This window comes from Botryllus schlosseri, chromosome 6 (genome assembly GCF_051294905.1).
Source record: "Botryllus schlosseri isolate E-star chromosome 6, Bs_hap1, whole genome shotgun sequence".
In the NCBI taxonomy this organism is placed as follows: domain Eukaryota; kingdom Metazoa; phylum Chordata; class Ascidiacea; order Stolidobranchia; family Styelidae; genus Botryllus; species Botryllus schlosseri.
In genome coordinates this window covers 27,594,540-27,616,595 of record NC_137241.1, presented here as the reverse complement: position 1 = coordinate 27,616,595, position 22,056 = coordinate 27,594,540, and the positions used below count along the sequence as shown (strand labels likewise).

General features: G+C 40.4%; 1 protein-coding gene across 1 annotated transcript in view; it reads right to left on the bottom strand.

Moving 5' to 3' along the window:
• LOC145441951 (basement membrane-specific heparan sulfate proteoglycan core protein-like) overlaps window positions 1-22,056 on the bottom strand; it is an 82,889-nt gene that overhangs the window by 5,674 nt on the left and 55,159 nt on the right. The window contains exons 36-61 of the mRNA XM_080319904.1: window positions 19,565-19,696; window positions 19,354-19,503; window positions 18,433-18,584; window positions 18,240-18,369; window positions 17,491-17,645; window positions 15,994-16,128; window positions 15,809-15,935; window positions 14,994-15,125; window positions 14,714-14,842; window positions 13,963-14,103; window positions 13,747-13,899; window positions 12,873-12,998; window positions 12,692-12,813; window positions 12,092-12,242; window positions 10,825-10,958; window positions 9,658-9,781; window positions 9,475-9,596; window positions 8,157-8,295; window positions 6,974-7,089; window positions 6,765-6,912; window positions 5,771-5,949; window positions 4,865-5,138; window positions 3,658-3,903; window positions 2,886-3,049; window positions 2,000-2,213; window positions 739-986 (exon numbers count right to left, since the gene is read on the bottom strand). Of these exons, the coding sequence (XP_080176030.1) occupies window positions 739-986; window positions 2,000-2,213; window positions 2,886-3,049; window positions 3,658-3,903; window positions 4,865-5,138; window positions 5,771-5,949; window positions 6,765-6,912; window positions 6,974-7,089; window positions 8,157-8,295; window positions 9,475-9,596; window positions 9,658-9,781; window positions 10,825-10,958; window positions 12,092-12,242; window positions 12,692-12,813; window positions 12,873-12,998; window positions 13,747-13,899; window positions 13,963-14,103; window positions 14,714-14,842; window positions 14,994-15,125; window positions 15,809-15,935; window positions 15,994-16,128; window positions 17,491-17,645; window positions 18,240-18,369; window positions 18,433-18,584; window positions 19,354-19,503; window positions 19,565-19,696 (4,043 nt within the window). The remainder of the gene's footprint in view (window positions 1-738; window positions 987-1,999; window positions 2,214-2,885; window positions 3,050-3,657; window positions 3,904-4,864; window positions 5,139-5,770; window positions 5,950-6,764; window positions 6,913-6,973; window positions 7,090-8,156; window positions 8,296-9,474; window positions 9,597-9,657; window positions 9,782-10,824; window positions 10,959-12,091; window positions 12,243-12,691; window positions 12,814-12,872; window positions 12,999-13,746; window positions 13,900-13,962; window positions 14,104-14,713; window positions 14,843-14,993; window positions 15,126-15,808; window positions 15,936-15,993; window positions 16,129-17,490; window positions 17,646-18,239; window positions 18,370-18,432; window positions 18,585-19,353; window positions 19,504-19,564; window positions 19,697-22,056) is intronic.

Genomic DNA, 22,056 nt, shown 5'->3' with positions numbered 1-22,056 from the left:
AGGAAAGTATCTTTTGTTGTATCACAACAAATTTTAATCATTTCTACCATCATGTGTGATGTAACTACTAGAATTCTTCATAGGTGCTAATTTCGTTAAAATAAAGTATTTTCATCTAAAATTTTTTTGTCAGTTCCAAGTCCAAAGAGTTTTTTCAGGCCAAACTATAGTTCGTAAGGATAGACAGTTTCAACCAGAAAGTAAGATAAGTAGTACAATTGTAACATTATGTAGGAAAAGACCTAAATTATGTACATGAGGTCAAAATTTTTTAAGGTCAAAAGATGTCAAAATTCTGATTTTTTAGCTCACAATCTTCCCTTTTTAAGTGAAAAAAAATCGCCCTACTAAGAAATCATGTGAGAATTTGCCGCTGTAAAAACTCTGTTTTTCAAATCTTCGATTTTGTACTCCATATATATGTATGCATGAGTCTGTATATATGACGCAAACCCAACAAGGACGAAAATATATTACACCATGTTCCTATTACAGTTATTATTTGATACGAACTAGAGCACACAAATCATTGTGCTCAGCCCTGGTGACAATAAGCCGCTGGAATCAATGTCTTTGAGAAACTTCAATATACAGTTGAATATATATTATATTCATATTGGAATAAACTTGAATATTTTAGAGCAGTGGCATGAAAATTCGAATTGCAGATGGACCCAATCAATGTCCCTTGATATTTGCGACTGATTTTGCGGAAAAGCTCGACACCCATAAACTTACTTCATCGACACAGCCGTCCATACCCGAAGTCACGCCGACTTGGTTCAGGATTCTGTCCCAGTATTTCACGCCGCCTATATACAACGACCCGTCCAGATTGGCCCGCCTCGAACCGGCCGGCGATTGTCCTTGCGCCACGATTTCGCTGTCTATTTGCAATATTCCTTGACGATTCTGACGCTGGGCACGTATGACCATCCATCGATCGGTCTGTAGTGCAGTCGTACTGGCCCTCAGCACAGCGATGCCTGATTGAGGCAACAGAGGAATCAGTCAACGATTAAAACTGGGCTGTGCATGTTAGGGCTGTTCAAAAATGTCCTTTTTCATCAAATTAAACTGGCTATTTGTAAAATTGTTAGGTCGGCTAAAAAATCGCAGGACACCAAATTTCGATCGATTATGATCAGTACAAGAGAAGCTATTGGAGTAAAAAAATTCGGAATTGAAAAGTAATAGTATTGATGATGGGAAATGCAATATAAAGACAAAATAGGCCACAAAGTTCAGCAACCACATTTTAAAACTTTACGTCTGTACAACGCTGTGTTATCTGACACGAGCGACGAGCATAGATACCACAGAACAAGTAATATTTTATTAAAGAAACACAAATGCAGACATCATGATCATCAATTCCATTCTATTTTGAACGGTGAGCTGCCTGACAACGTTTATCTGCGACTAAGGAACCGATGATGTGGCTAGCGACACACGGTACTAGCTAAAAGACTATCTCCACGTAAAGCGTTATCTTGCGGGGAAGCCATAAGCCGTTTTCTAAGCGTCTCTGTCTTGGCAGTGTCTGGGCCATTTCACGTCAATGCGACATGCCCAATTGCCCATTCGTATCTGCTGATTATCCGTCGGTGGAATGCTGCTGCCATCGCCGGGAGCTAGTGCGAAATAGTAATGTTGGGCACAGGTGAATAGCTGATTTTCAAGCAACAACATTAATAATTTGAAACTGAAATCAATTTCAGCCTTTCAAAATGCTATACTTCGCGTTCTTACGAAATCTCAAATGAGAATGAGGGCCGCAAAATATGACCGGGGTTCGTGTTCGTGACCCCTGTTATGGATTATACAAGAACTCCTGATGACACAAACTCTGTTGGCGGATTTGGCAAATGTCAATACCAAGGCGAATAAATGAAAGAATGTCGAACTCTCCCAACAACATGAAATCTGTTGGCGATTAGTTGAAGTTATCAAATCTTTCAGACAGCTTTTCACCACTATTAAGAATCTAACACCAAACCTGATCCGCAGCTATATCTGAATTCCAGCGAGCCATTGCGGAGCGCGATCGAAGCAAAGATATCGTTCGCGGCGGGAGACCGTTTCTTTCTTCGGTTCAATTCCGCTCCGTTGTACAAAATGACTCCGTCGCCGAGAGAGCGCAACTTGACTTTGAGTTGCGTCGAAAACGTTGTGGCGTCGTCGTGCATGACGTCGAGCGCCATGTAGGACCCCTGTCGACCAAAGCAAAGACGATTGTTAGTATACAAGTTTCTGACGATTACCCCTGACGAATGTCAGCCCAAAATATTCGAGTTTATGTTAATATGAATACAATATTCAATTTCATATTGAAGTTTTCTACCTTCGGGAAGCTCTTCAAAGCAAGAATGGTGAATATATTGTTACAAAAGGAGCAACCGTGGTGATTTTTTATGGAAACTTTCTTGGGATTCTACATTACACCTTCCCTAACAAACCAGTGCTCTCCACGAAACCAATAAATACTGTTCCCCGTGATCACGTCAATTTATTGTGTCACACATTAAGGACGGTAGGGTTGGGGGCAGACTTTGACAACTAGATAATTCTAATTGTCTAATTAGAGAGAAATGCCGGTAACCTAATTCTAATCTAAATCGGTAAAACTGAGTAGCTATTTTTTCTAATTTTAATCCACTTTGGAAAGAAACTGTTCAGCTATAATTCTAATTCTAACCCTAATTTGGAGAAGCTGAATCATTTTTTAGTTGTTCAACTATGGGGTAGGAGTTAAGGTGCCTTTCGGCCCCTGGCTATGCCTGCTATTGCGACAGTACCGGAATTTGAAAAAATGATTCAACATTAAGGATTGATCTGCAAATTATACAGACTCCAATTCGCTGGCATAAACGTCGAAATCAAACCTTTGAAAAGGAAGTGGCTTCCGGTATGGCAGCGGGTTCTGTTGCGGCACTTTCAACACTCGGAAATTGGCATTTCGTACCGATATATTCCTGCAAGCATTCGCAGCGATATCCCAGCTCCTGACTGTAGTCAGGGATGCATGTACCGTGTTGACCGCAAACCCCTATAAAACGACATAGCGTAAAGGTGGAGCTTCCGGTGTCATCGGTGGGTTCAATCCTCAGCCAGGAATGCAGGTCTTATTGTTCTACTCAGCAGTTTTCAGTTTTTTAGAAAAAAGTTGGCCTAGAATACAGCTATACTATTTACATTGAAATTCCGCACACTGCTGGGTACAAACCGTGTTGCTCTATTCTGACAATGGTGTCTACATCACAATTTTTCATAATGCGCTTTTAGATATAAGAACCATGCAATGCCCACACAGTCTTGCTTCAGTTGGCATATTGAGTTACGTCGAGCATAGCACCATGCCAACCTATTTGTTTCATTTGAATGTTTATGATGCACAATGAGCAGACAATGGGCCATCTACAACGGTAGGCCTATAAAATAGGCTACAGGCTGTAAACTGTCAAATGATAAGTTCATCGACAGTGCAAAATCTACGATACAAACGAAATGCAGGTTGCAAAAAAGTTTCAACTTCGAAAACAATTTTGACATTTTTTGACCTAATTTTGACTTTTTTTGATGTGTCAAAAAAAATTGCCGTAATTATAAAGTTTCGCCGGTCTGCTCCACACAACTTCGATGTAACAAAGTCCTCACCGAGATCTCCGCAAATATCCTCCTTTCTGAACTGGCATTCCGGCCCGACGTACTCGGCGGGGCAGGTGCAGACGTACCCTTTCCGCCCCGTGTGCGACTCGGTGCACTGGGACTGGTGCTGGCACGGCGAGTCGTCCTCGTCCCACTTGCAAGTCTTGCAGCCGAGGACCCCGACTTTTTCGCGGACCAGGTCAGACACGCCAAAGTCGACGCTGTTGCCGTTGATGACCAGCTGACTGATGCACCCTGCGATGGAAGCCAGATTTGGAAAACCAGGAAGTTTTCACTTTTCTAATCAGATTTATTGAGAATTATATAGTTGATTAATCAAAATTTCATGCCGGTGACGTCGCATTTTGAGATACGATTGTTGATATGCAATGTTCTTTCCGATTCTCTACGAGTTTCTGACGATTACCCCTGACGAGTGTCAGCCGAAAACATTCGGGTTCATTTCAATATGAATATACTGCTCAATTGTATATTGAAGTTCTGTATCTCCATGAAACTCTTCCTTCAGAATTATAGCTACATCGTATTTTTACAAATTAGATTAAAATTAGAATGATAGCTACAGTTTTTTCCCCAATTAGATTAATCTTTAAATCATAGCTACACAGTTTTTTTTCCAAATTAGACTAAAATTAAAATTATTGCCACACTGTTTTTCCAAATCAGATTAAAATTAGAATTATAGCTAGTTATTTTTTCCGAATTAGACTAGAATTTGAATTATAGCTAGGGAGTTTTTTCCAAATTAGATTGAAATTAGAATTATAACTACAGTTTTTTTTCTAAATTATATTGAAACTAGAATTATAGCTACAGTTTCCAAATTCGATTATTATAGCTACACAAGTTCTTCCAAACGGGACTAGAATTAGAATTATAGCTACACAGTTTGTTCCAAATTAGATTAAAATTACAATTATAAATACACAGTTTTGTCCAAACTAGATTAAAATTGCGATCCGAGGATGCGTATGCTCAATTGCGTGTACAATTAAATACTATATTCATAACGAAATGAACCCGACGGATGACACTCGTCAGGGATAATTGTCAGCAGCTAGCAAAAAATTGGAAAGAACATTATCAACAATCGTATCACCGAATCCACATTGGTTCATATCAAATCATAGTTCGCTGACTAGTTTTACTACGTCTTACAATAAAACATCACAAAATCATTTCAAAAACGGCTTACCGAACAGGCCGACATCAACAGGTCCCAAAAATTGGAGTTGGGCCGGTAGGGAAGTCCTGTCGGTCGGGTAACCGCCAACGTACAACTCGTCTTCCACGTCGAGATTACTGAAACCACCCTCGGACTGGCCGTAGACCGGCTCCAGCCCGTTGACAATCATACTGCCTTCCCGACCATCACGTGTGACAGTAACCGTATGCCATTCCGCGAGCGCCACCTTGCTCTCGCTTTGGATCACGGCGTCGCCAGAACCGACATTGTACCGAAATTCAACCTGTCAAGTGTTTGGCGAGAGTGAGTGAGTATTTATGTAGGTACAGAACTTCAATATACAATTGAATAGTATATTCGTGTTGAAATGAGCCTGGACATTTTTGGCTGACACTCGTCAGGGGTAATCGTCAGTAAATAGAAGAGGATTGGAAAGAGCATTGTATCTCAACAATCGTATCACAAAATATAACGTCATCGGCGTGAAATTTCCGATGATCATGGTGAAGAGAGCAGCGTTCAATGTACTATTTTTAGATGGTACAAGGCACACACTTGTAGGCACACCCTTCTGTAGGCACACACTTGGTTGGAGTATTTTGATATAAGTCGACTCAGAGGCACCCAAGTGAGAGTTTGAACGGCCTCTCTCGACAACACGAAAAAGATTGCTTAAGCTCAACGTATCATCTAAAAATAGTACATTGAGCATTGTACTTTCATGCCAGTGACGACATATTTTGTGATACGATTGTTGATATACAATTTTCTTTCCAATTCTCTACTAGTTGCTGACGATTACCCCTGACGAGTGTCGGCCCAAAATGTCGAGGCTCATTTTAATTTTGGGTTTAATTTCCGCTCTATCATATCTTGGGCAGAGTTTAATGTAAATGGTGTTTCAATTAAGTTCACCTTTCCACTTCTGAGCAGCAAAGCGACGTAATCTCCGACGGGGCCGCCGGAGAAAAGGATCAGGCCTTCTTCAAAAGTGCTTCGAAACGACACCGTTATCGTAAAGTCAGTGTAGAGGTCTCGTTTCGGCGCGATCACGATGTAGGATTGCGGGGTTTGCGTGAAAAATGGTATGAACGCTGAAATACAGATGTCATGTTGAATAAATCTGGCGAGGAAAATTATACTTTACGGTAGCATAAGAAGATCTACAAAATGCATCGTAACTGATATTTTAGTCAGCGACATCCCGAATTTCGTGGGCGGGCTGAAAAAAATTTCGATTGGGTTGGCAAGTTCAGAATAAATTACCTGGACAAATTACTTTTTGATAATATAACAAAATTTGAAAATTACCGTGCGGGCCACTCAAAACCTTCTCGGTTGACCACCCCGGCAGGGTTGTAATGACTCGAGTCATAACTTGACTTGAGTCGCGATTTTTTGGTGACTCGACTCGAGTCATTTTTTCAAATGCATAAAATGACTCGGCTGGACTCAAGTCAATTTTGGTATTGACTCGACTGAGCATGATTCGAACCATGTCATGTGACTCGAAACTAGGATGGCCCAGACAGACATTTCATTGTAACTTTGTAGAATAGTTAAGTCCCTTCATTATTGGTAGTTCGTCTATCAGTTCTGATACTTGGAAAATAAGGTCAGAAACTGTTAGAACTGAGGAAAATTACTGTCTTATGAAAGCGAGCCATTCTATACCACTGGAGCAGAGTTGAAAAATGTGGGTTGAGCCAGATTTAACTCAAAACTGAACAGTGAACATTAATGACTTGGGGTCGGACTCGAGTCAAAACTCTATGACTCGGACTCGACCCTCTACGAGCTGACTCGGACTCGGACTTGACCCGAGTCAAAACTACAAAAGTGAGATCGACTTGTGACTCGGAACCTTGCGACTTGGTTACAACCCTGCACCCTTGTCTTAGACACTCACCGTGAACTATCACTTCGAAAGATCGAGACAGATGTTCCTCCGTGGTATCGGCCGTGCAGACATATACCCCCGCGTCTTTCGTCGATATCGAATCAATCTGCAGCAAAGTGCCGTCCAGTATCATCGCCGTTTCGGGAAGTGCATCGTCCTGCGACACACGCAATCGGAATATCGCGACACGCTATAACACAACGGCGAGATGAACTAACCTTTTTCGTCCACGTAACGCCGACATCAGGATCCTCGACGACGCAAGAAATAGCAAGCTCTTCGCCGGCCCGCATCTCATAGGTCGTTACAAACGGTGCGATCAACTGCAGCGGAGCTGTTTGGAATACAAAAGAGTAGGTGAACTTGCCCCTTGCGGGTTTTGTGATGACTAAAGCGATTTTTTCTACCTAAAAATTGGAAGATTTTGACCTAAAAATCCGAATTGTGACCTTTTTTACCTTAATTTGACCCGATTTTAACCTCATGTATGCTAAATTAGGTGGTTTCCCCCATAATTTTAAAATTGTACCATTTATCTTCATTTCTGGTTGGAAATATCTGTCCTTACAAAGTAGTTTGGGCTGAAAAAGCTTTTTTGACTTAAAAACTGACAAATTTTTGCATGAAAAAACTTAATTTTAACGAAATCTGGACCTATGAAGAATTCAAGTAGTTACATCAGGCGTTACGGTAGAAATAATTAAAATTTGTTGTAGTACAACAACGAAAGATACTTTCCTACATTCTCTGTTAGAAAGTGTCTGTCCTTACTAAGTAGCTTGCCAAGAAAGGAGAAAGAACGTTCAACAACAGCAGTTGTTCGCTGACAACAATGAAGTTGGACAGTTAAGTCGTCTAAATTTTAGATTTGAAATATTTGTATTTATTGTGGGTTGTACCACAAATAATAATTACCCGTCCATGAATACAATATTCTTTTCAAATCTACCGGTCGGAATTGAGCCAAATTCGCTCTACATACTTTACTTGACAATGTCACGGGTTTCCGGTAAAATTTTGAAAAAAAAAATGGAATGCAGGCAAAATTTTAAAATTCCTGTGTGCGCATCTGCCAGTTGGAATCAAGCCAAATTTGGTGTGTAGCGTTTTTATAGGCAACCTGACATTTTAAAAAGTGAATTCCCGAAATCCCAAGAAAAAAAGTTGTATTTGAACAACCCCATATCCAGCATACCAACTGCCACTCATATCCACTCACATACTATGTTACTTGCATTAAAGGCAGGGAGTAAAAGCCTTTGAGTTATAATAGGAATAAGACATTTTACATATTTGTCCTTGATGTTTTTACGGCATATACAAATGAACTATTTATTGCAAGGGTCCGTCATAGTAACAGCGCAATACTTGAATATACTATTCAAAAAAATTGATACTCACGTTTCACTGTAACTGTGACGTTATCACGCGCTTCACCGGCTGCGTTACGCGCGACGCATTCGTATGTGCCAGAATCTGTTTGGACTACAGAGTCGGTCACATATTTTCCATTAGTTAGGTCCAAGATTTCTTCACCGTCCTGAACACATTTGAGCGTCAAGTGAGACACTGTCAACCAGGGCTGTCACCACGTCACAAGGCTCCGACTCACAAGTCAATCTCACTTTTATCGTTTTGACTCGAGTCAAGTCGGGTCATTTTCAATTCAACACCGAGTCAAGTCCGAGTCAAAGTCTGCGAGCAGAGGGTCGAGTCCGAGTCATGGTAATATGACTCGAGTCCGAGTCATTGTGTTGACTGCTTAGTTCCCGGTTAAAGTCTTGTTAAACCCACTTTTTATAACTCTGTCTGGTGATATCGAATAGTTCAAATTTATGTTATACTAATTTTCGTCACTTTTATCAGTTTCTGGTAGCTTTTTCAAGTACCAGTACTGATTGACGAAATAACAATAGTGCGATGACTTTACTATTCTTCGAAATTACAATGAAATGCCTACCTTGGTAGACCCAGTCTCAAGTCATATGATTTGGTTCAGTCATGCGCGATGACCCGAGTACAAGTCGAGTCAATACACAAATTGACTCGAGTCACCAGAAAATTGCGACCCAAGTCTGACTCCATTCGAGTCATTACAACCCTGGTGTTCGCCAATGCCAGAAATTAACAGTTGTTGCCTGTTACAATTCAATCTATACGACAGGGTTGTAACCAAGTCACAGGGTTACGAGTCACAAGTCAATCTCACTTTTATAGTTTTGACTCGAGTCAAGTCGAGTCATTCTCAATTCACCACCGAGTCAAGTCCGAGTACAAGTCAACGAACAGAGGGTCGAGTCCGAGTCATGGTATTATGACTCGAGTCGAGTCCAAGTCATTGTGTTGACTGACCAGTTTCCAGTTTAAGTCTTGCTAAATCCACTTTCTATAATTTTGTTTGGTGATATCGAATGGCTCGCATTCATAGTATACTAATTTTCCTCATTTTTAGCAGTTTCTGGTCGCATTTTCAAGTATCAGTACCAATAGACGAAATCGCAATATTGTGGTTACTTTACTATTCTTCGAAATTACAATGAAATGTCGGTCTTGGCTGTCTGAGTCTCGAGTCAGATGACTTGGTTCGAGTCATGCGCAATGACTCGAGTCCAAGTCGAGTCAATACACAGATTGACTCGAGTCGAGTCGAGGTATCATAAAATCGTGACTCGAGTCGAGTCATGACTCGAGTCATTACAACTCTGCTATAAGAGCATACCTTGGTCATGGTTACGATTGGAGAGGGGTCCCCCGCAGCAGTGCATCCAATTTCGAGAGGCTGCCCTTCTCTCATTTCAAAATCAACTTTTTCCGAGATCGAAACCTTTGGTAAAGCAGTCACTGGCAAACATGAATGAATCATTAGTATTTCAAATGCAGATTAGACAATGTCGACAGCAACCTTGGACAAGGATAAACACGGACGTTTGCGAAGACCCGGCTGTGTTGGTGGCGGTGCATCTGTATTCGCCAGCGTCCGAGACTTGACTGTTCTCAATCCGCAACACCCCGTGGGAATACGATACCTGAGAGAGAACGTAACAAGTTACAAATACGGTATGACTTTTCAAATGCATATGTACTCGAGTCATTATGCACGACTCGAGACTAGGACGACCAAGACAGACATTTCATTGCGACTCCGAAGAAAAGTAAAGTCACCGCATTATTGGTATTTCATCTATCAGTCCTGATACTTGGGAAATAGGGCCAGAAATTGTTAAGGCTGTGGAAAATTGGTATATTAGGAATGCGAGCCATTCTATATCACCCGAGCAGCAGAGTTGAAAAAAATGGGTTGAACGGAAAAACGAACAAAAAATGACTCGACTTGACTCGAGTCAAAACTTTTAAAGTGAGATTGACTTGTGACTCGGAACCTTGCGACTTGGTTACAACCCTGGATCAGATATGCTCAAAGTAGTCAGCACTGGTAATCGTGTAGAAGCAGATGGATTTTCCAGGGTTGCAAAGCAATTTGTCGTTAACTCGACTTGACTCGAGTCATTAGAATACTAGATTCAGATTCGAGCAGGGTTGTAACCAAGTCACAAGGTTCCGAGTCACGAGTCAATCACACTCTTATAGTTTTGACTCGAGTCAAGTCGAGTCATTTTCAGTTCACCACCGAGTCAAGTCCTAGTAGAGGGTCGAGTCCGAGTCATTGTATACACTATTCAGTTTTCAGTTCAATTTGGTTCAATCCACCTTTTTCAACCCTGCTAGCTCGAGTAACATAGAATGGCTCGCATTCATAATATACAAATTTTACTCAGTTTCTACCGTTTCTGGCCCTATTTTCCAAGTATCAGAACTGAGAGACGAATTACCTTTACTATACTTCGAAGTTACAATGAAATGTCTTTTTTGGCCGTCCTAGTCTCGAGTCATTTTGCACTTTTGAAAAAAATGACTCAAGTCGAGTCACCAAAAAATCGTGACTCGAGTCTTTACAATCCTGGATTTGAGTACTCGAGTCATTGCGACCAGCCCTGCTTGCTAGCTTTATGCCGAGAATAGTCTCAAACGACAGCGTCGGATAAGAATATGAAATTCGAAATCGTCTCACCCTGGGCGCATCTAATTCAGCCCCCACTCTGCTCCACGTTTCAACCCCGTTTCCAGTAGCTATGCAGCCCACTTCGATAACCTCCCCAGGGTTCGCTAACACCTCGGTCGACGATACTATGGCGGACGGCAATTCTGAAAATGATCCCGCTTAAAATAGTCTGCATTACATATTCGGATGATGGTAATAGACCAGCGATTCTCAACCTTTTTATCCTTGCGGTCCCCTTTTGGACCGTTACAGACCCCTACGACTTTAATTCAAATTTAGGTCAATTATCATGCAATCGTCATCTGTCTTGTGCAAATATCAACTGTAGGCTAGTGACAAACGCAGAAAAAAAAATCACTGGTGATTCCGTGGCGAGATTTCAGTCAGTATATTTGCACATATTAGATGAAGGACTTCTGGAATTTTTATCTCAAACGACTGTTCACTAATTTGCTGAGACTGACGACTGCAAATCCAAAATGTTCGGCAAAGATTACACTACTCCCACTTTTTCTTTTTGCCACAAACCCCAACAAAACATCTCTAAACAGCTGGGATATTTCATCCCAGAGGGTCATTCTGTTGATGTGACTTCTGAACTTTCAGCAGTTATGAAGCTAAACTACGCCGTGATTTCCCTATTGTTTAAAAAACTTGCAAATTAGGTTTTCAATCATTTTGAAAATTTAGAGGCTTTGCGGACCCCCCGAAAATGCTTCACCGATCCCCGGTTGAGAACCACTATACTACAGTCAGACTGATTAATATCATTTTGCTTATGTCGTGTTCATATCACACTTTGCAATAAACATCGGTACAGGCCATTAGTGTTGAAAATCTATCGGTAATTTTCATGACGTCACAGCATGGCAGTATGGAGTCCGAGAAATATAACCTGCCACCTCTAGACTGAGAATATTAATATATTTCTGTATTTCTGTGTAATTGTGTAGCTACAATTATCTAATATGGAAAAAAACTTCTGTTTAAATTCTAATCCAATTTGCAAAGGCTGAAAATTTTCTAGCAGCCCAAGTGTGGATTACGGGCGTTCAGATGCAGTCTATCTAGTTCATTTCATGTACAAGCTTAGAAATAGCTGTAAAGCTGTTCAAATAAATGATCTGAAGTTTGGGAATGCGCGTTAAGCTAGATGCAATATCTTTTGAATATCGGATCAATATACCGGGGATATCGGTGAAGGTGCTAATTATCAGTTTTATCGTATCGACTCAAAATTCGATATTGGTCTGGATCTAGAATGTACTGTCAATACCGATAGGTATTAAAATAATCTCCGCGTTGGCAGTTCCGGCGCCGTTTGACGCAGTGCAAAGGTAAGCCCCGCCGTCCGTCTCGGGTGCGAAATTCCTCACGACAAGTCGATTTCCAGACTGTTGAACGTTGCTAGGCATGTCTCCACCAACCTTCAACAAGATGAGAATATTTTGTTTGATGGACCCACCTTCCCGATTCCCCAAAAAGAATGATACTTAATCTTATAATTGAGAAATATACACTATACAATGGAATGATATATTCGTGTTGAAGAGCTTCTTGGAGGTACAGAACTCAATACACAATTGAGCATTATATTCATATTGAAATGAACCCGAATATTTTAGGCTGACACTCGTCAGGGGTAATCGTCATCAACTAGTAGAGAATTGAAGAGCTTCTTTGAGGTACACAGCTTCAATATACAATTGAGTAGTATATTCATATTGAAATGAACACGCCAAATATGATACCACAGCTAAGAAAATTCGAATAATCGAGGAACAGAAGGAACTCGTGTATAATCCGAGAATAATGCTTAATAACAATTGTCGAGTTACTTCGTCAATAGATCTACGAACGCTGTCGTAAAACAAACCTTGCGGAAACTATAAGATATCGGGCCCGATCCTTCGCGAGCAGTGCAAGTAATCACTTTTGAATCTCCGGCAACAATTTCCAGAATCCCGCCAGCCGGATCAATGGTAACCTTCGGCGGCACTGAAATTTCGCGCGTTTAAAATCGTTGCCGCAAGACGCGCGCATAAAAAGCGTCAAACCTGTAACTTCGAGCGTGGATCGCGCGTTGTCACGACCGGCCGTATTTTCGGCTTCGCAAATGTAGACGCCGCCGACACTGGTTATCGCATTAGGAATAGTCAATATTCCGTTTTCTTGTGTGCTACCTTTTACGATATAGTAACAAAAGTTCATGAAATGTACTGAATTGGGTATCGGGGAATGGGAAACTTTTAACTTTTCTGGTTAGCACAAGCTTTTAGAAGTAAGAACAGTGGCCACCAAACTGGGCTATGTCAGCATACTGGATAGTTACAGAACAAGTGGCAATTAAATAATATATTCATATTGAAATAAACCCGAAGATCTTCAGCTGACACTCATCAGGGGTAATCGTCAGACGTTACCCCTGACAAGTGTCAGTCAAAAATATTTGGGTTCATTTCAATATGAATGTGTTACTCAATTATATGCTGCAAGTAGCAATATTGAAGACCAAAATTTGACGTTATAGCGGTACTAATGTTTTTAGAGAAGCAAATTTTGCTATTGCTCATAAATCGAATAGTAATTTGCAAAAATATTAGGATAGGCTGTTTCATATTTTTGTCCTCAATATTTTTGCGACATAGACACGGACTCATGATATAGGCACACACGATCCGTGAGTATTCGTACCATGAGTACATGATGTGCATATGCCGCTGGACAAGGAAGGTACAGATTACAAGCATTCTAAGTCTTGCACCACCCCTCCATGGTATCCTGGAAATGGTGAGCGCCAAGCGGGGAAGCCATGGAGACCAGTTTTACTGATCAGGTCTTTGGTATGACCAGGGATGGGTTTGAACATAGGACCTACCGATCAAGAAGCCGGACACTCCACCATTAGGCTATCTTGTCGCTATCACATACCTGACGGCAGATCGCCTTGATATTTCGACCATTGCATTCGCGGAGTCGGATACCCAGTCGCGTCACATCTCAATTCAACTCTGCTCCCGAGTGGGGCTGATATTGCGGTGTCCTCAACGTTTACTCTAGGAGGCACGATTCTCTTGCTGCCGACTGATAAAAATCACATATCAAAAATCAGTTCCATTTGACGTTATGAGCGGGATAAAAGGTTACCTGATACGGAGACTTTCTGTTGCATAGCGCCCCCCGCGCTGCGGGCTACGCAGATATATTGGGCGGAGCTTCCGATTTGGTTTGCGTGAACAGTGATTGAAACAGACTGCCGTTTATAATGAGTGATAGTCCTTGTTCCATCTAAGCATGTATAAACATAATTAATAATTGTTGTAAAGCTTTATCGATACAAAAATCTTTGTGATATTGGTGACATAAATATCGTCTCTGTGTGTGTGTGTGTGTGTGTGTGTGTGCCACAGGGTTACTCAAAAATACCTTTATTCTAATTTTACTTGCTATTAGATAAAATCGAAAGGGTCGCCTAAAAAACGTTACACAATAAATTTGACTCAATTCCAAGCATAAAGTAAAAAATTTTGGATAGGCCTATGTTTTAGAAAATAAAAAAATTTCATATTTTTCTGTTCACCCCATGATGTTGTTTCGTTGTCTAAAAAATCGATGTGTAAGAAATTTGGTTCAATTCCAACACACGGAAGTTATTTCCCCCTCCCACCTTAAATACTATATTTGTTCAAATCCGAAATTTTCCAATCTAACAACTTCACTTCAATGGGTTCGAATTGAGCCAAATTTGTTACACATCGTTTTTGCAAAAAACGTGACGATTTCATGCAGTAGACGTTAAAATTCGAGCGAAATAATTTGACGAAGCAAGTAGGCTGTTTTCCGCAATGTCGAAGTTCCGCATCAATAAAACCTACTGAAAAATATCGCAAATACTGACCGAATAAATTCACTTCTTGCCAAGCTACATTCGGCACAGGCATACCCTCCGCATGACAACGCAGCGTGACTGATCCACCACTGTCGAGGCTGACGTCAGTTCCAGGCTGGATCGTGATTTTGGGTTTTTCTGCGGAGATATGCAAAATCAAACGTCAAAATCACCAGAAAAGATACACACAGAGGGGATTGAGGTTGGTCAGTATGCTACTATAAATAATAGTAGGCATTCCAAGTACACATATCCAACATGAGAACTCCATAAAAATGGAAAAACGTACTTGTCACTGTGAGAAGCGTCGGGAACTCTCGGAATCCCACAACGTTACTGGCAAGGCATATGTAGGTGCCGCTTTCTTCCGTGGTGAGATTTGTGAATCTGATAATTCCGTCAGCTTCAAGACTCGTTCTGCCTGAAACGTCACAAGTGTCTATTGTACTGAGTGATAAGATCGTATGCGATTCCGCGTTGAAGATAATTTTCACGGTTTGAGTTCATTTGAGAGTTTATTCACGAGTCCATTCTGAATGACTTGATCAGTACTAATCCTTGATTTATTGGATTTCATTTCCGTTTGTTTTCGAAAAGGTTAGTTCCATCAGCAGTGTCATCTCATATATTGGTAATAATGCTGAATATATTTAGTAAGGAATATAAGAACTAAAACTGGACATTTCTTCAGTTTCAACGGAATTTGTTATGAAAATTCTTCTACGCACACAAATATGATAACTAATTTAATCAAACGAGACTAAAACTATACGATGAATCTAAATTGATTGAAAATCTGACAGTTTGAGACAACCCGACTTGACTCGAGTCGCTTTGAAAATTTGGATTTTTTCAACTGAAGATTCAATGACGAGACTATCGGAGGTACAGAACTTCAATATACAATTGAGTAATATACTCATATCGAAATACACCCAAATATTTTCGGCTGACACTCGTCAGGGGTAATCGTCAGCAACTAGAAGAGAATTGGTCTGAACATTCTCCACTAGCTGCTGACGATTACTCCTGACGAGTATCAGCCAAAAATATTCGGGTTTATTTCATTATGAATATATTATTCAAAAGATTAAATCAGCGTACTGGTAAACAATCTCTGTCCCGTTCTGCTCCAAGTCACTTCCACGGGCAATCCCTCGGTAGGCTTGCATTGGAAAGTGGCAGACGACCCGACTTCGACCATTTGCCGCGTTCGTGGAATAATTGTTACCTGCGGAGCGATTTTGATTTAGAACCTCACAATCAGGAATGCGCGGTCGAGAAATTACCATCGGAAGACTTTTGTTTTCGACTCGCAGAGTCATTTCGCTTCTTGTGGTGCCGCCAGGGTTGGTGGCGACGCATACGTATTTACCAGCATTGTCCGCGGTCACGCCTTTGATGACCAATTTGTCATCGTCGATCTTAAAGAAATAGATAATTGAATTATTTTAAACAGAACTGTGTTCAGTTTAGTTACTTATTACCAATTTCATCAGATCAATACACCAGAAGATTGCGACAAAATGGGGCGAGGGGCAAAAATGTTAGAACGTTCCGTGGGATATATTTAATTAACACGGCTAAAATATGCTAGTGAAGGCGGTTTCTTCTGTATACGACGCGAAAGTTGACAACCCGAAGTTTTGGTAAAATCACCAGCGATCAGATTTAAATGGCAAAAATTTGATCGAGCTTGATATGGGGGCGATGAGTTGCAGAAGGTTGGGAGCCACTGGTTTTAGGCGATGTGTAAAGAAGAGGCATGTACCCAGAATGAAAAGTAATAGAAGATAACACAAAAGGACAAGCGACAAAAAGAGGTGACACATGATGGAAGAAGAGGTTGATATATCAGATCGTGGTCAAGTCACAGGCTAATGCGGCCCATGAGAGCGTGAGTGATACGATTTCTAATATACCTCAATTTATAGAAGGTAGTCAATATGTTGAAGAGGTGGTCAGTAATGAAGTATTTCTGCGTTTTCGGAGTGCTCAATTAGGATTCGAAGCAATTCCAATTCTTCGCCTAATTGCGCTACTGACTCTATTGGTAGTGTCATTAGTTATTGTGCATCTTCGAGATGACACATCTTGGAATTTGCCTCCCCCCCTCCGTTATTAGTTCTATTTCTAAGTGAGTGGCAATGCTGACTATTTTGAACACCTATGATATGTTGACGTGGTTTGATTAGACTCGTTTGGGATGATTTATAAAATGCTGGATATATTGCTAGTGTAGAAAAAGTAGCAGGGTTGTAATGACTCGAGTCATGACCCGACTTGAACTCGAGTCATTGCGCATGATTCGAACCAAGCCACATGACTCGAGACTCAGACGGCCAAGACCGACATTTCATTGTTATTTCGAAGAATAGTAAAGTAACCACACCATTGGCATTTTATCTATTGGTAGCGGTACTTGAAAATGCGACCAGAAACTGCTAAAAGTGAGAAAATTAGTATATTATAAATGCGAACCATTCGATATCACCAAACAGAGTTATAAAAAGTGGGTTTAGCAAGACTTTAAAGGGGCGCTGTGCTCTAAAAATGATGAGGTCTCAAATCGAAGGGCAAAACGAAAAAAAAATGACTCGGACTCATACTCGAGTCATAATACCATGACTCGGACTCGACCATCTGCTCGCTGACTTGACTGGAGTCAAAACTATAAAAGTGAGATTCACTCGTGACTCGGAGCCTTCTGACTTGGTTACAATCCTGAAGAGTAGTAGCCTAACTTACTGTAATCTTAGGATACATATAACAAGGAATATTTTTACCCTGGCATTAGACGGTAGTGGCCTTCCGTTGGATCGAACCCACGTAACCGTCGGCAGAGGGTCGCCTTGAGGTATGCATGTCACAGAGGTATCAGCACCAAGGTACACCGTCATAAATTCAGGGTCGGTCGTGCACACTGGTTTCTGAACCTTTCCTAATAAACAAAAATAGGTCCTTTTGTAAAAATTCTCAAGAATCGATGTTCGCAAGAGTGAATGGAAAAAAGCTTGTTCGTTATGTCATAAAACTTCAATAGGTTCACTCTAGAGGCCAACCGATATCGATAATTTGCAGTTTCACTGATATCCCCGATATACTTATCCAGTATTCAAAAGATGTGGGATCTAGCTTAAGAGGCATTTCCAGAAGTTCACACCATTTGTTTGAACAGCTTTTCAGCCATTGCTAGACATGCAATAAACCAGAAAGGCTGCATTTGGACACTTGCACGCTAAAAGAAAGACATCAACATTCCCAGTCTAACAGTCGGAGATTATAGCTCTCTTCATACTACCATGTAGTGACATCAAGAATATTGCCGATATCATTTTACCACCTAATGGCTGATATTTCTTTCAAAGTGCAATATCAGCTCAATAATATCGGTTAACAGATGATAATAATTGGCCGGGCTCTTGTTCCATCCCATGGTAGAAATTTAACAGTCCCTGATACAAGTCAAAGCATCGGAAACTACTCTATCAAGATTTTGTGATATTCCATGCTCAAAACAAGCATAACCGCCTACCTTGTACTGTGATGTTAACAAATATCGCGCCGGTATCTTCTCCGAACGCATTACTGGCGACACACACGTATGTATCGCTATTGTTTCCCAGCACATTATCGAGAACCAAGACACCGCTGTTGGTCCTTGCCTGGGGAAATAATCAATTTTAGCTTCGTAGTTAGGAAAGGAGCTAGCCGTCAAATATGATTACGTTGGAAGGCAAATTGCTACCGCCAACTCTACGCCATGAGAATGTTGGTTCCGGGTATCCGGTGGCTACGCATTCCATCTGAATATGTCCGCCTTCCTCGGAATGAATGGTGGTAGGAGATATCACGGTAACAACAGGCGATGTCCCTACAGCTAAAAACGAAATCATGACCATTGAGCTCTGTGAAGTAAATCATGTCAATATTGTGAATTAGGCCATTTCACAGAACAAATGAACGTGATTTTAGTTACCGTTTCTTCTGACGTTACATCTAAACCAACGCCGCTGATTAACTGTTTGAAAGCCATCCGCTTGCGATCCATAACTTATTCTACGTTGTACTGTTGTGATTTATATGTCTACCGATACGCCTATCTATCTTGTATGTCTCCCGCTCAGGCTCAAACCTTCATCCACTTTTCAAATACCGTCAGTAGATTACACGAAGTGATGCCAAGTATTTAATGATTCATATTTTAGAGAACTGTGTTTTGATTCTTCTCTTCAACTATCACAAAATTGTATTTGTCTTGGCCAAATGACCTTACATCTTCTTTCAATTATTTGTAATTATTGTCCATGATGTTGTATTTGTTGTATTTTCGTAAATTCATCCTTCGTCAGTGAATTTATTTATTTATTAAGTGCGCATCTGCTAGTGAGATGCTTCTGGCCTGGGTGACTCGGCTTCGATCCCACTGTTATGTCGAAACTCCTGACAACAACGTGTCTATTTTATCATAATTGATTCAACCATATTTTTTTCATATATATATATATTCGGTGAATAATTGGCAAGACTGCTAAAATTAACACAGATCAGCTGAAGGACAGCAAAGAATACCTTTAGAGGGAAAGATTTACAGTGTAAAATACAGCACAAAACTAGAGCGGCCAGGGCAAAATACTTTTAACGCTTACCTGTTACGTCAAGGACAGCCGTTGCTTCCGCAAAGCCCTGGGCATTGTACGCCCGACAGTAAAACACAGCCGAATCAGACGCGGAGACGTAGGGCAGGTAGAGATCGCCGTCGATAATTTGTGAATTTGTGGGAAGAACTTCTCCATTTGCTAACAGAAAATCGATTTCGGACGCATGTATTAACACGATACAGTAAATTGATCATCTTACAAGGTCTCCATTCGATCCTGATGGGTTTAGAACCGTCTGCTTTGCATCTGAAATGAGCTTTTCCGCCGACTTGAACGACGCGTCGAGCTGGTTCAATGATAACTGACGGTTTCTTTGGTGCGTCTGGAGATCCTGAGTTATCCAATACGAATATCGATATTGGGCTTGCCATACCAAGTCATACATACAGTCAGACCTTAGTCAGCCAGTTGAGTAAAATTTTGACTGCGGCGACTAGCAATTTTGAATCCAATCACTATTTGTGGGTCTGACAGGCGCAATTTACAGGCTTCTTGTCATAGGTGAATTGATCTTAGTGTTAAAAGCGAATGATTCAGAAATAAATGACTAGAACTTTATAATCTCTTAGCTTGTAGTTTCTTTGTATAATGCCACAATGTAAAACAACCACCCTGTCGCCAGTGGAACTGAAACTTATCGGGGTTATCGTGATATCGTTTCTTTAAACATGTGCAAGAATTTTAATGAAGTATTGTATTGTGCAATCATCTATAAATATATACCACAATACCAGGAATAATTTTACCACACAAAATGTGCTGGTAGTAATTATGATTTGTGTATTTCAATGTGCAAAGTAGATTTCGAATTAATATGTCAAAATATTGGATGATTTGTTACGAATCTAATATCACATGCCACCCATCTAGTGAAAGTGGACTATCTGATCTTTTATCAGCCGATCATTTCTGGAGATATTACGTGTGAGAGAGCAGTTTGTCACACTGCTTAATCCATGTTTCATAACTGAGGAAAAGGTTGGGTTCACTATCAATTCCAAATTCATAATATAATGAAAAAGTTGAATATACCACTTGACAACTGGTTATTCAGATGGCACAATTTTCATAAGAAACATATTTAAGCAGTACACAGCTACAGTTCAGTATTGAGAATACGTAATCAAACAAGTGAATCACTGCATTGGTATATCAGCTGAATTCTTCACGACTTTACTGCCCTAGGCATGCAAAACACAAATGTTTTACAATTCAGAGTGTCTTTGTCTTAAATTAGACAGCAAATAAGTAGTGTCAAATGAATGAACACAACTTACATTATGCTGTGTGACCAAAAGATCAGGATTGTGTATATACATGTCATTAAAGAATATTATTGTGTATGTTCATTAGATTTTTAAATCATGACTTTCTGAAATGTAAGGCAAAGCCATATCAGTCCAGTTTGAATAGTAACTGCAGAATATGCACAGTCATAGACAATTTTGAATGGTGATCACTTTCAGTCACTAATCCACGAAATATCAATTTGTCTTCACTGATATTATGTGTAATTCAACACTCCACCCACAGACGTACATCGCTCAAAACACAGATGCTTCACAAAGGCACTGTCTACTCTGCATTTCAACTGCCTTGAACCGCCATGCCGATATGTTTCAGAATGATTTATTTTGCAAGATATCCTACGCGAAACATTACAGTTGACCAAATTTCCATTTTGAATACGCCAGAGCAATTAACGAAATTTTCATCAACACCTTAAAATTGAACAATTTTACGGTTTGAATTATTGCTGATCTGGTTGCATTTTCAAGTATTGCCAGCCAGTATTTTAAGCGGTAAAAGATGCAGCAAAATTATTAGCTTCCATCAAAAGCGAAGTTTGATGTTACCTGCCACATTTTTTAGTTCAACGTCGGATGTTTAATGCTGCCGCGTAGCACACCGTGCACAAACGCTGTATTGTTTATTTGCAATTATGACATCTCCTATATTTTCTGGTGAGGGTGATTATGAATTTTGCAGCAATACAGGATATTCCCATCGCGTGGCTCTGTGATTTCAATAAACAATTGATCTACAGCTACAAGTCATCAAAGCAAAGAGCTAGTTGTTGCTTAAATCAACAGTAACGCATTGCAATTGAGAATAAGAATGACCAGTAAAGGTAGCAAAGTTCATGATTCGTCAATTTTAAATGACCACCTAACGTCTATATCACAACAAAACAGGAATCAGGTCATTTATCTCATCACTGGGAGAAGATGTTGCATTTAATGTGCCTGATTAGATAACCTAAGTTCATAAAAGCTGGTGACATCAATATCAATACTATTCCATGTCTTGGTGATTGAAATACTTACATGTCACTATGTTAATGGATTTCAAACTAGATAGAATGCAATCATTACTATGATGAAGTCGGTAATTTTTACATGAAATCTGTCTTTCTGATTCACTCGTCCATATATATGACTATATCGGCAGCGAGTGCAGCTTTAAAGCATTTCATTTGATCTGATCTGATTGGCGTGTTGAAGCAGCTTTGTTTAGATATTACAGAGGAAAACACCGTAGAAGCTTTGCGTATGGGTTTAGGTGTCATGACACAGCTAAAGGCAAGTGTACATCAAGCTGTGTGTTTACCGATCAGGTGGATTCGCAACTGATTGACAATGCAGTGATTCGTGGGGCATTGGCTAAATTTCTGGATGCATGCATAACCTA